The sequence below is a fragment of the Haliotis rufescens genome, unplaced genomic scaffold (genome assembly GCF_023055435.1).
Source record: "Haliotis rufescens isolate VD_foot unplaced genomic scaffold, xgHalRufe1.0.p SCAF_44, whole genome shotgun sequence".
NCBI lineage: Eukaryota > Metazoa > Mollusca > Gastropoda > Lepetellida > Haliotidae > Haliotis > Haliotis rufescens.
Window position 1 is genome coordinate 714208 of NW_025964157.1, and position 14772 is coordinate 728979.

The 14772-nt window shown below is 41.4% G+C and overlaps 1 protein-coding gene across 2 annotated transcripts in view; it reads right to left on the reverse strand.

The window, feature by feature from the left end:
* LOC124136031 (universal stress protein in QAH/OAS sulfhydrylase 3'region-like) overlaps positions 1-14772 on the reverse strand; it is a 57065-nt gene that overhangs the window by 34166 nt on the left and 8127 nt on the right. Inside the window, exon 1 of one of the 2 annotated variants that reach the window (XM_048383106.1) lies at positions 2966-3238. The exons of the other annotated variant lie outside the window; for it this stretch is intronic. Within the exon in view, the coding sequence (XP_048239063.1) occupies positions 2966-3035 (70 nt within the window). The 5' untranslated portion in view covers positions 3036-3238. Of the gene's footprint in view, positions 1-2965; positions 3239-14772 lie in introns of those variants that run through there. 2 annotated transcript variants of the gene reach the window in all.

A 14772-nucleotide genomic window follows, 5' to 3' on the forward strand; every position in this document is an offset into this window, starting at 1 on the left:
CATGGTCGCCTATTACAGCAAGCATCGGTTGCTGAAGACCTATTCTAACCCGGATCTTCACGGGTCTTATAGGGAGATACAGGTGAATTTCAGGTGAATTTGAAACATGTGGCAAAACAGTCATCTTCAGTCCGGAACCTGATCGGTCTGTAAATAATCGAGTCTTGACAAGAACGACACCAAGAATGGAATTCATTGTACATACATTGGGCAAAGAACCCTAGCTTTTTACATAACACATAAAAATGCCAACCAACCTCCCACTTGGCACTGTAGGATGTCTTCATTTTAGTGATACTTGCCAACATGAAATCAGTTTACATCTTTCCACACCCAGACTGACAGGCGGTGTTTTAATGCTATTTTGATTCTGGCCCTAGTCTGTGTTGCAAATCTCACTCCAGAAGCAGATACACCAGCATGTAGTGTTCAGGAGACCACGAGGAAGGACCAACACAGCCCATCGATATTCCGATCAATTTCTGCTATTTTTATGCCAGTCCAAATATACATTCTCACACTAGCGAGAAACACCTACGTCTTCCTAACTCCAGTTCAGGTCTTCCGTGCAGATATCATATGCACATGAAATATGCAACAACATTATATATTTTTGTTTGTTGTTTAGCGCCGCACTCAAAACCATTCAGCGACCTGTAAATATTCGTGTCTAGACCAGACAATCAAGTGATTATGACCAATGATCCAAGATCGGGTTACGATGACACACAATCAATCATCGAGCCTGACCACCCGATCCATTTTGTCGCATTTTCTTACTACCAGCACAGGTTGCTAGGGACCTTCGCTAACCCGTATTCCCGATGGGGACAACATTATTACATGTATAATATTGGTATAATGCTGATAATACTGTGAATTAGATAATAAAGGGGATACGGGGCTCGACCCCTAATCTTTTCCCTACATAACATCCTCTATCCGCCTTTGGTATTTCCGATTGCTGATAGGCCTGCCTAGCCTTCTGTCTCCTGTTCCTATCTATCTTGCTGTTCACATTTTGTGAGATTTTCTTATAAGATGAAATTTATTATGTATCGCAATGCGGGATGGAATGTTCCTTTGTAATGTGTCCCTCGATTAATGATTCTTAAATACATTTATCTGATTGGTGTTAGGGGTGTTGTGTAAGGTAAAAACAAGCAAGAGGCTTGTGTATTTACACTGTTGGTGGGTTTCGTTGCTGCACCTTTAGCATGTATTATTTCTAAACACAAGAAGAAACGTAGTCGATTGGATCGTTAGTACAGAGCTCTTTGGATGTGGTTCAACTGGCCACAGGGCCAGAATCTATGGACTGAGCATTGATGGCACATGGCTATGAGTCATCAGTGTAGGCCTATGGTGAGGTGAGGTGAGTTTTATCCTCATAATGCCGCACGCCAGGCAGGTGATAGCAAGTACCATCTTTAAGGTAGTTTGGTGTGATGAAGCCGGGGATCGAACCACGACCTTCCACTTTCCGGGAAGACGCGATGTCAACTAGACCACTGAGGCGGAGTGTGTCCTATGCTACATACATGTTAGACATGTATACGATAGACACATTATAGTTCATATATATCACATACTGATAACACTTATCTCTTGGCTGCACATATGGCCACAGCCCACGTGAAATGAAACGTGAGTTTGTAAACCCACTGATTGCCCTTGATATCCTCATTCACATCTGAACCACAAGAGCCTTACAACTTGGACTGATGCTCATACTATTGACCCCTGGTTCCCTAACTAGATCCAAACACATACCAGCTCAAGGCACACATCATTGACACTATCTGTGTAACGCTAGTCATACAATGACTGGTCTAGAATTGAAACTGTGGACTTATTGCATCATCTTCTTTGTTTGTTTGTTTGTTTGTTGTTTAACGCAACAATCAACAATATTCCAGCTATATGACGGCGGTCTGTAAATAATCGAGTCTGGACCAGACAATCCAGTGATTGACATCATGAGCATCGACCTACGCAATTGGGATAAGATGCATCAACCAAGTCAACGAACCTGACCATCCGGCGCCAGTAGTCGCCTCTTAGGTAAACAAGGGTTGCTGAAGACCTATTCTCTAATCTATGGGATATTGTTATGTAACATGTGTGAGTGTGTTTCATTTCATGTTGATACTCTGGCCAAGGGTGACATGACGAGATTACACTTCAACCACCCCACAATGCACGTTTACATTTCCGGGTCACATCCGTGTTCATTGCATGTACATGTCAGGACGCACGTGGTACATTTCACTGTCGTACATTTCACAGGTACACATTTCACATGAAACATCTGTTGCATCATACATTTGCCCATCGACCTATTAAAGGGTTAATAGTGAGCTCACAAATACGCTAACGCTTTATCTCAGTGTCATTCTGGAGTACTTTGTCCGTCTCATTTGAGTCGAACTGTATCTCCGAAGCTCACAGATGTCTCTAGCTTTATCTAGCCTGTATAACCCGACTAGCGTATGCCCACAACTGCACGTATGATAATGATAATTCATTTTGTAAAATTCATGTTTACTTCTGTTTACCTACGTTTTCAAAAAGACATAATAACTCTACATTCACTTGAAGCAAACCAGACCAGATGTACATTTAACATACAGTCTCTGTAAACACATTTGATTACTTGATAAAGGTAGAATACCGTTTACTTCGAAAATAAACATCTGCTATGTTTATCATCATACAAATCCGAACGGGAATGGTTTCAGTGGTATCACAGTTAGGAAAGAACACACAAGTTTAAACACATCCCATCTCTCCAATTACACCGAGGCAAAGCAGGTACGGCTCCATTCATCAACCGCGATTACCTATACGTTCGTCTTCTCAGCCACTGCAGGCGTGTTTCCTCGCCGCGCATTTCACAACGTTCTTTTTACACATGCAGACAGTGTGATTATGTGGGGGGTAGAATATGTGTGGCTGTACTTACAGTTGAAGGCATATTCCGAGAATTCGCTTCCATCCACGGCTAAAAGAACGAGAGGTTCGGATGAGGCCATCTTACCGAGGCGCCGGTCACTGGTTGTAGTGATCGCTCTGATCGATACAGTGGAACGCGCTGTCGCTGGATGGCGGGGAGACGTCGAGAGGGGGAGGATGGGGGATGAGGCGTTGCTGGGTGGCTAACGGCGACGATGAGAACTACATTATGGTTGTTATGGGAATGAGGAGTTCGTAAGGTTGTATAAACGACAAACTGGTTCCGTTGAAGATAAAAACTGGTCAGGCAAAGATAAAAACTGGGTCTGTCTTTTATCAGTGTTTTCAGAGTTTTTTAATGGCGAGAAAATGCGACATGCATATATGCATCACCGTTATCTGTATATCGACTGTCAGGAAGGGCATGCCGACATAGGTTCCAAGCGAAATTAACCTCGTCAATGATTTATTTATACATAAGTAATACATGGTACAGTACAATTCAGTACTCTATTGATACATAGTACGGTACAATGCCGTACTACATAAATACACGATACAGTACAATGCCGTACTCAATTAATTCATATTACAGTACAATGCTGTATTACATAAATATATATTGCAGTACAATGTTGTATTACATAAATACATGATACAGAACAATGCCGTACTCAATTAATACATATTACAGTACAATGCTGTATTACCTAAATACAGATACAGTACAATACTGTATTACATAAATACGCGGTACAGTAGAATGCCGTACTCCAAAATACATGATACAGTACAATGCTGTATTACATAAATACGCGTTACAGTAGAATGCCGTACTACAAAAACACATGATACAGTACAATGCTGTATAACATAAATACGTGGAAGGGCACAATGTCTCAGTACATTTAACACATGGTACAGTACAATGCTGTAGTGTGATAATGTTCTGCTGAATAAAATACCGTACTTCAATATCTCATATAGGCATGGTACAATAAATTTGAATTGTGCTTGCGTGACACAGGGTTAATAAAAGTACACACAAATTTTAGTGTGTGATTGAGAGAGTTGGGTTGCCTGTCTTTAAAATCCCTAGCCAACGTTGCAAACACAGGACCAACTAATAAAGTGAGTGAGTGAGCGTGTGTGTGTGTGTGTGTGTGTGTGTGGGGGGGTGGGGGTGGGGGGGGTGGGGTGGGGTGGGGGGGGGGGGGGGTGGGGGGGGGGAGTTAACGCCGTTTCTAACACTTCTTCAATCACATCACAGGGTTCGCTTAATGTGGATAAAAACTCAATATGGCCCGCAAGTTGTAAACATTTAACACTTCAGAAAATCCGTAAAGATGAGAATGGTACTTCAACCCAGAAAGAACCTCAGAATGCTTTCTGTGTACGTTTGTAGTGAGTGGTCTCTCAAGTTGATTAGGCATTGAGAACGCTCCTGTGTATGTTAATTGATGGTCAATCGGAAAGTCACATCTAACCCGTTATGAGCTGTATGTAGCTAACTGCGTCTAGACCATGCACATAACCAAGCTTCTTACAGATGGTGGATCTGACGGCCGGTGTGTTTGACTGACCGTATTCGACGTAATAAGCGCCAAGGGCGCTTCAAAATTAGAAAAAGTAGGCTCTTATTATATTATTTTGGGGAAAAAAACAGAGTTAAAAGATAAATTTCGTGGTTTATGCTGACAGCCTGAAAAGTTTATATACGAGAGATATATTTTTCCAGAATTTAATTGCCCATAATTAAGGGTGCATATAACACACGAGTGCGTATTATACGCGAATAAATAGGTCTTGTGTACATTGATCAATCGGAAGGGGTGCTAATTTGGATTGTCCACTAGCCAATATCCTAGTAAATAGCGCTTATTAGAGCGGGTTACGTCGAATACGGTATACCCGATACGTGAAGTGGATGTAAAGACAGCTTGAGTTCAGAATGATAACTGGAGTGCTTCCGGAGCCACTGGTCGAGGGGCAGATATTAGTGTCGGGATAAGAACGGTATATAACTGTGTAAAATAATATCGGTTCTCTCTTTACGGAGTGTATCGGGATAAGAACGGTATATAACTGTGTAATATAATATCGGTGCTATCTTTACCGAGTTTATCGGGATAAGAACGGTATATAACTGTGTAATATAATATCGGTTCTCTCTTTACCGAGTTTATCGGGATAAGAACGGTATATAACTGTGTAATATGGATATCGGTTCTCTCTTTACCGAGTTTATCGGGATAAGAACGGTATATAACTGTGTAATATAATATCGGTTCTCTCTTTACCGAGTTTATCGGGATAAGAACGGTATATAACTGTGTAATATAATATCGGTTCTCTCTTTACCGAGTTTATCGGGATAAGAACGATATATAACTGTGTAATATAATATCGGTTCTCTCTTTACCGAGTTTATCGGGATAAGAACGGTATATAACTGTGTAATATAATATCGGTTCTCTCTTTACCGAGTTTATCGGGATAAGAACGGTATATAACTGTGTAATATAATATCGGTTCTCTCTTTACCGAGTTTATCGGGATAAGAACGGTATATAACTGTGTAATATAATATCGGTTCTCTCTTTACCGAGTTTATCGGGATAAGAACGGTATATAACTGTGTAATATGGATATCGGTTCTCTCTTTACCGAGTTTATCGGGATAAGAACGATATATAACTGTGTAATATAATATCGGTTCTCTCTTTACCGAGTTTATCGGGATAAGAACGGTATATAACTGTGTAATAATATATCGGTTCTCTCTTTACCGAGTTTATCGGGATAAGAACGGTATATAACCGTGTAATATGACATCGGTTCTCTCTTTACCGAGTATCCGGTATGAAGAATATCCTGTGAAATACCCTTTTGTGTGGCGTTTATTGAAGATCGATCCAAAGTTCCGCGTTTTGTTTGTTTGTTTTTTAATGCCGCAATAAACAATATTCTAGCTATATGATAGTGGTCTGTAAATAAACGAATCTGGACCAGACAATCCAGTGATAGAAATCATGAGCATCGATCTAGGTAATTGGGATACGATGACATGCATCACCCAAGACTGCGAGCCTGACCACCCGATCCCGTTAGTCGCCTCTTGCGACAAGCATGATTGCTGAAGACCAATTCTAACCCGGATCTTCATGGGTTGGTAGTACAGTTACCGCGAAGTGATTGTCTTTACCGAGGCATGTGGTGTTGTTCCGGGCAAGATACGCTTAGAACCGCACGTTCCCCTGATGTTACAAGTACATATGCTTATAGCTACATAATAGCTACCTAAATTTTTAGGTGCTTGGCATGTATTCGTGTTTTGAGCCACCGACCCTCAGGCCACATTTCACACCACCCAGCAACCGCCACACACACCCCGATGTTAAATGGCTACTTCTTTCAAACAAATTTGTAATGTTACAATCCAGATATGTATTGATAATGAAGATAGTTACATTATCGCTGTATATAGGACGTACATGACTTATATACCTGAACATATCTGTAATATTACATCATAGGTATATTTCACAATGTTCTACCCTTGAAACAGACTCTGATTGATCAGGGACAGTGGTAGCCTAGTGGTTAAAGCGTTCGCTCGTCACGCCGAAGACCCGGGTTCGATTCCCCACATGGGTAAATGTGAAGCCCATTTCTGGTGTCCCCCGCCGTGATATTGTTGGAATATCACTCACTCACTCACTCACTCACTCACTCACTCACTCACTCAAGACACATATATAAACACTTGGAATATTGCAACCGATGTGTTTATTGTATAATGAATAGCGTTGTATATACACAGGCTTGGAATGACTAATGCATTTGTACAAACTTGAAATATTACATAACACAGATTTCCATTTCTTTCAAGTCCTTGCTTTTATTTCATGACTACTCGTGTGTATAAATACACATAGTTTGTTAAAGTCACAAAACGTGCTAGTGTGGAATAATGGTTTGAGAGACAATTGTTCTCCAAACAAGATAATTGTAATCACGTGCAATCATCCTTGGTGAAGAAGGAATGTTTCGATATGTAGGTTAAACATATAGCAGCAACGTGACGTGTTATTTGCATTTGTTTTAACCTTAGCAGTAGAATCAGCAGTGTACTGACCTTTATCTGTTTGCTGTAATAGTGGACTGATAAGAAAGACGATGACGTTGTAGAGGGAGCCTTTTTCAAAGAGTGAGTGGGTGAGTTCGGTTTAACGCCGCTTTTAACAGTATTCCAGTTATATCACGGCGTGTCACCTTAATGTGGGAGGAAAGCTCGAAGTGATGCAGGTCTCAGACGTTTACCACTTCGGTGAAACCCACGAGCACGGGTATGGTGCTGACAAACCTAACATAATCGGGGCGAACCGGGATTCGAACCCACAATCATAGGTTTTTGGCGTGTCCAGGGGACGCAACTCTGCACAGCGAATCGAGGCGCCTTAGACGACTGGGCACCCGTACCCCCTTTTTCAAAGAGAAATTTTAAACCATTTATGATAAAAAATACTGTTTTATTATTTACAGATTTGATGGTGGTGGTTATTGTAATCTGAAACCAGTGACTATCAGAATCGAGTATTTTCCAATTTTAAATAGCCCCCTTAAAACGTTTCCCTATTATTTTGTGCCTTTACCATAGCTATACTCAAATGCCCCTATTATAACCCTTGTTTTGTAGGAGCGGTCGGGTAGCCTAGTGGTTAAAGCGTTCGCTCGTCACGCCAAAGACCCGGGTTCGATTCCCGACATGGGTACAATGTGTGAAGCCCTTTTCTGGTGTCCCCCGCCGTGATATTGCTGGAATATTGCTAAAAGCGGCATAAAACCATACTCACTCAATCACTCACTCACTCACTTGTTTTGTGAACAGCATATCTGTGTTCACGTTCGAAATTGACCGTTCACAGGAAGTTGGTGATTATATATGTGAACAGCTCAGAAACCAGTGGAAACTTTAAACTGATTGTGAATGTTATTATCACTCAACAAAGCAGGTGCCGGCTCCCTTCTCTCATTGACAGGCATGTTTCTGAAACATTGTAGCGTTGTTAAGATCTGAATTCATCGCAAACTGCCTTTGAACCATTAGCTGGGAGTCTTGATTGCTGTTCAACATCAACATGACTTAACAATATCTTGTTCAAAGTGTAGTAATTGAGAATTATCATCATATTTTACATTGATATTTTCTATGTGGAAGTCCAGCATTTCATATTTCATATTGCTTTTCAATAAACTTCATATGACACCACCTTCCATTTTTGACAAATTGTCCCGAACCTTCAGACATAGAGTTGTATATAAGTATATAGATGGTCACCACCTCTCGTGACAAATGTTCCATGGATTAAGGAATGAGTTTTCCCTTAAGTTTGTCGTGTGGAATAGTGATGTACAAACTTAAACATCAAATGATTTTTACATAATTGTATTTAGGTCTTTTCCGAGATAGCACAGAAGCAAATCCTTTGGGCTTTTGAGAATCCACACGGTATTTATACCGATTGTCTCAAATACTGTGAATACAAGAAAATCCTTCCTTGATTGCATGAAGGATTATGGTTAATCTTTGAGACAGGGAGTTGGTGGCACATTTGCAGGGCCTGTAATTTCTCTCTCTTTGTACGGAGTGTTTTAGAGCCTAGGGATCCAGTATCAAAGAGGGATGAGAATGTTTCAGGTTTTAGATAAAAGCGACAAAGCCCATTCCATATTCATAAGAAATCGCTGCTAAAAGCCGAGTCGAATGTACGATTCCGACTATATAATGAGCGTGTGTATATAAATCACAGGTGTTCGCGAAAGGGTGAGCGTATCCGGCCCCACCGGCGGCACCCGTCACAAACACATGCAAAGGCGAGTCAACTGTTCATCTGAAAAATATGGTACATATGGTAAGTCATGTCAAAAGTTGCTGGTACCGATGCGTGGTCCTGGCCGATTTCTTCCCCAGTAAACAGACTGGCTGTTATTAAAACATAAACATAACCTAAGTAGTGACCGATATTTAGCTAGCTTTTTATCTCACAAGACAACCCTCAGTAATGCTTAGCAACAGGTAAAGCTGTACGTATATTTGGGTATCTAGATGTATATGTATTTGTGTACCATGTCATCGGGTGAAGGTGTTACCAACCCGAGTCAACGTCGCCTAGGTCAGTTTACCGTATTCCCCCTCATTCTCACTTCCGCTGAATCTCAGTCCCATATGTGTGTGTGTGTGTGTGTGTGTGTGTGTGTGTGTGTGTGTGTGTGTGTGTGTGTGTGTGTGTGTGTGTGTGTGTGTGTGTGTGTGTGTGTGTGTGTGTGTGTGTGTGTGTGTGTGTGTGTGTGTGTATAATATGGTGAATGTAGGTTGAATAACGTGATTGATAAGAAATGCTTACTGTCTACAGTGGCAACATGCTGGCTGCCATGATGCAGTCTCCGTCCAGAGGTGTAACTATTCACCAAAGGTTTAGTACGGATATCATAGTGGGAGATCATGCATCGAAACAAAACAATTTAAGTGTATATGAGATTGTCATGTTATCGTTGTTATTTTCTGTCGCACTATATAGCGTTGGTCCGTAATATTGGAATCCGGAGAGCTTTACATTCTGAGTTCTATACACTTTCTTGTGAGTGTTTACGTAGGTTTCCAATGTGTGTAGCCCATTTCTGGTGCCCCCCCCCCCCCCCCCCCCCCCCCCCCCCATGCTCGACATTCCTAAAAGCGGCGTAAAACCATACTCACTCACTCACTCACTTACGTGGGTTTACGGGCGAGGCAGGATACGTCTATTTGTAAGTGAGCTCCTGGTGCCATCACTATTTGATAGCGATTCATCAACACATGATGAAGTCGGAATGGATGCTGCTTTCATTCCGACTTCATCATGTGTTGTAGTAGATATTTTTTTATGATTATGGAAACTGTTTTATCGTTTTATTTACAGAACCCAGACGTTGTTCTTCACAAGCAGACGCATCTCTCCCCAGGACACACTGCATCCATTTACAACCAAACTAAACAACATGTACCCAATAATCTGTTTACATCTGAAGCCAAACAGATTAAAATTGTGTAGAGGATGAATGATTCGAGCCATCTTGAATACTTAAAAATCTTATTCTTAACAGTCAAACGATATGCATATTTAAAATGGCGTGGTTCTATTGTCACGACATGCAACTCTTTTGGGATTAGGACCTGATGAAGAAATAGCCTTGAAACGTCACAATAAAGAAGTATTAGCCAAAACAGTTTTTTGTTTACGTGACTAAACTTTTTAATGTCTATCTGACCGCCTCCATGGTCGATTGGCAGAGCGTCCAGCCGGGAGCAAAAGGTCGGGGTTCGATCCCCGGTCGCCTCATACTAAAAGACGTTAAAAGATGGTACTTGTTGTTACCCTGTCTGGCGTTCGCCATTAAGGGCTTAAACAAGAACTGGTCGGCTCGGAGTCAGTATACTGTGTCTGAGTGGTGTATTCATGTTAAACTGCGGCATGGTATCTCAGAGTGCTAGCACTATAAATCAGCATCAGTCCGGACTAGAACAAGCAGCCACACAGACACACACATGTTCTTGCACGTCGCTATATAAGTGCAATAATCTTGGACGCGACGTTAAACCCCATTTCACCTCACCTCACCCCACAAGCACAGACACACACGTACACGCACACACGCACGCACGCACGCGCGCGCGCGCGTTATATAAGAGCAATAATCTTGAACGCGACGTTAAACCCATTTCACCTCCCCCCAAAAGCACAGACACACACGTACACACACACACACACACACACACACACACACACACACACACACACACACACACACACACACACACACACACACACACACACACACACACACACACGCGTGCGTTATATAAGAGCAATAATCTTGAACGCGACGTTAAACCCATTTCACCTCACCCAAAAAGCACACACACACACACACACACACACACACACACACACACACACACACACACACACACACACACACACACACACACACACACACACACACACACACACACGTGCGTTATATAAGAGCAATAATCTTGAACGCGACGTTTAACCCCATTTAACCTCACCTCACCTAAATTTCTATCAAAGACTTAATACACGTGAAATGAAATTCAACCTACCCTATCGACACGTGCTACTCATGATTGATATGACACGTACGTAGAGGTATGTGGCAAACAACAATAAAAAAACACATAAACACGCGCAACTTTAAACATAGCGTTCTCTTCCCTAAATTATGACATTCGAAACCGTCATCAATTATCGAATACATGTGACATGTTCATGATGCACGCTCTAAAGAAATAAAAGACAAAAAATAAATAATCTCATTTAGAACACAGGAGTGTAACAAGTGTAACGTTGCGGTGGTTTGTAATGAGAACCGTTCCTAATAAACACGACAGCAAAGAATGGAAGCCGTTGAGATAAATTGCTAGTTTTCAATGAACATAGCTACAGATGCTGTTGCTATGCAATTTAAATTATTTTGGAATAACGACAAGACATTTACATTACGGCATGAAGCGAGGGGGATGGAGTGGGGAGGATGGAGTTTGACGATGGTTATCTAAGTACAAACATCTACACCTGTTCAGCTCTCAGAAATATCTGCCAGAAAGATTGTTTCTCAGTAGAAGTAATGTTTCTGAACTGATATAGTTCCATTGACTTCATAAAAATCACATCCATTGTTTGGGTAATCACCGTAAAATTCCAGGATTGTTTTCCGACAAGTGGCACCGAACCAGATTGGGATCCCTCCTTGGTAACGGTAGAATTATTGATCATCTAAAACCGGTCTTTCAGCAACCAATCAAGGAATGTTTGTCCCCAGCAAATCGATGCTAAGCCTCTGCCTGGTGAACTATAGAATCGGAACATGGGTGCTGGAGTGTTGTTTATTTAAGATGGGAATTAGCCCAACAGTGTTATGAAATTCATCTAAGTGGCTTGGTTGATGTTGGTGTGCAGTTCTCGACAAGAGTTCTGTGGAGACCAAATTAAACAGAGGTGATTGCAGTTCTCGGATTCCACTTACCATTATTAGATCAGGTCACAGTGCTCTGCTAAAACATCGTGCTCCGTTGGTGCGATGAGAACAGGAGTGAGACAACCATGCCTCCACACATGTCGGGGTAATCCTTATGTGGAGGGGAATGTCCGAGTACCTCTCCATTCCTTAAAAATAATGGAGCAGAGGCCCCGCAAGAGCCGAGGCCCATTATTTTTAAGGAATGGAGAGTTACGAGGATATTCCCCTACTTAAAACTCATCCCTACTTTTACACTTTGACAAAATATTCTGTAGTTGAAAATATTTGAAAAATTCAAATGCTGCTTTAAGATAATGTACAGTTGACAAGCAACTCTCCATTCATGAGAAATAATGGAGCGTTCAAACAATAGAATGACGTCACAGATGTGTTTTAAAGACAGTTCACACTGACATCGAGTTGGTGGTAACGGTGGCGCTGGTACATATGTGTCTCTCTCTTTCAGTTGAGATTGTTTGTCTGTGTCAAATAATTCAATCGAGTGTTGGAACTATTCAAATCAGTACCATATAAATCAGAACAAATAAGTGCAAAGTCAAATCAATATACTTTCACTTTGGTTTTAAATAAGTCTACTTGCTCTATCAAATCAATACGCAGGCAGATCAGTAGTATACAAATCAGTAGTATTCACAACTTATTTCATGTTATGACTTCAGAACTATATGATTTTTGTTTGTTTGTTGTTTAACGCCGCACTCAGCAATATTACAGCTACATGGCGGCGGTCTGTAAATAATTGAGTCTGGACCAGACAATCCAGTGATTGACATCATGAGCATCGATCAACGCAATTGGGATTTATGACATGCATCAACCAAGCCAGCGAGCCTGACCACCCGATTCCGTTAGTCGCCTCTTACGACAAGCATAGTCAGCTTTTACGGCAAGTATGTGTTGCTGAAGACCTATTCTACCCCGAATCTTCACGGGGCTCAGAACTATTTGAAAGCAGTAACATTTTGTATCGGTATAAAGCTGAAGCGCAAAAGAAACGATACCTCTCAGTTGCTTTTGTCATATGTTAATTTAGCGATATTATATCTATAAAATGAACCGTCCTTGCCCTTTGTCAGCAATCAAAAAATACTTCTTCACGGTTTGATGATTTAAGATATAATTTCAATTAAGACTTTAAAAAAATAAAGAGATAAACAATGGCTAAGACACAGCTGCTGGGTGTCATAGACATCTTATCTACATATTCTGCAATTTGTTCAGGTACAACCAAAGCAACATTTTGTCTAATTTTTTTACTGAAAACACAGTGCAGTCCGCGCGTTTCCCATCTGCAACGTGTTGAGGACTCTCATGCTTTCAACCAGCCCTCCTACCAAATCATGCGATCTCAGATTTCTACATTGCAGCTCAAGGAGTGTCACAATACGTCACAACCAACCAGACTCCTCTTCTTAGAAAGACAACTTTGGCCCCTAATGCACTGAATAACTACAGACTAGTGTTGATTCAAGTCTTCCTTTTCAAGGTCATCGCGCGAGTTGTAGCAATCCAGCTGAAAGATCATATGCTTACTACCAAACTGGATGGCATCATGTAATCTGCTTATCAAATAGGCCACAGCACCGAAACTGCCTTGGTCGGATTTAAGAATCACGGTGCAGCAATTCTGGTACTCTTCGACCCATCAACAGCGTTTGACATTATTATCATGACATCCTACTCAACATTCTGCAATATCGCCTTGGAATTAAAAGAGATGTTCTGGAAAGGTTAGTGGAAATTCGTCGGCAAAACAGCAGCTGAAATTTGGAGTACCACAAGGATCGGTGTTGGGTCCTATCCTTTTCACAGTATATACCCTACCAGTCGGAGTCATCGCACGGGGCGGTGCTGTCCTCCAGAAATAACTACGCAACTGTAATTAGTTGTGTGGATAGCATCAGGGAATGGATGGCAACACACTTCTTGAAACTGAAGGAGCTATTGGTCATCTGCTAAAAATTCTCGCAAATTCATATTTTTGTCGCTGACTTAAGCATTGGAGAGAGAGTGAATATACCCTGATATAGTGTCAGAAACGTCGGCGTCATCATCGATCCGCTCTACAGCTTGGATAAGAAAATCACAACCATATGCAAATACCCTTCCCACTCCATGCAATATACCATATTCACAACCACGGACAAATCAGGAGATATGTCAACGTCGAGGCCACAAGTTGTTTATCCAACCTTTTGTCGTCTCCAGGTTTGATTATTGTAATTTGGTCGATCAAAGAAGGGTCCGGAAAAGCTACAGTGTGCTCAGAATACAGCTGGGAATATTCTGACAAGAACACCCAAGCGAGAACACATCACTTCAATATTGACTGAACTACACTAGCTATCAATCCAACAAAGAGAGCAATTACTAATCACGCTGGTTTACAAGGCAATGCATGGTTTGGCTCCTGCTTACTTACGGGAATTGACAGTACCATACAAGTTAGAACGTCCTCTCCGATCAAAAGATTAACATCCGCTCGTGGTACCAAAGCCACGGACCAAAACACGTGGCGCATTGCTATGGAACAATCTGTCACAAGACATCCGAGAAACAGAAATAGACTCTCAAGACCTGTCTGTTCAAGAGAGCCTTTGACTTGATCAATCATGGTCTGTCTAAGCGCATTTGAGGAGTTGTTAATTGGAAAATGCGTTGTGCAAATTCTTAATTTAATTTTACATTGTCAATAGCAGACATCTTGTTAGAACA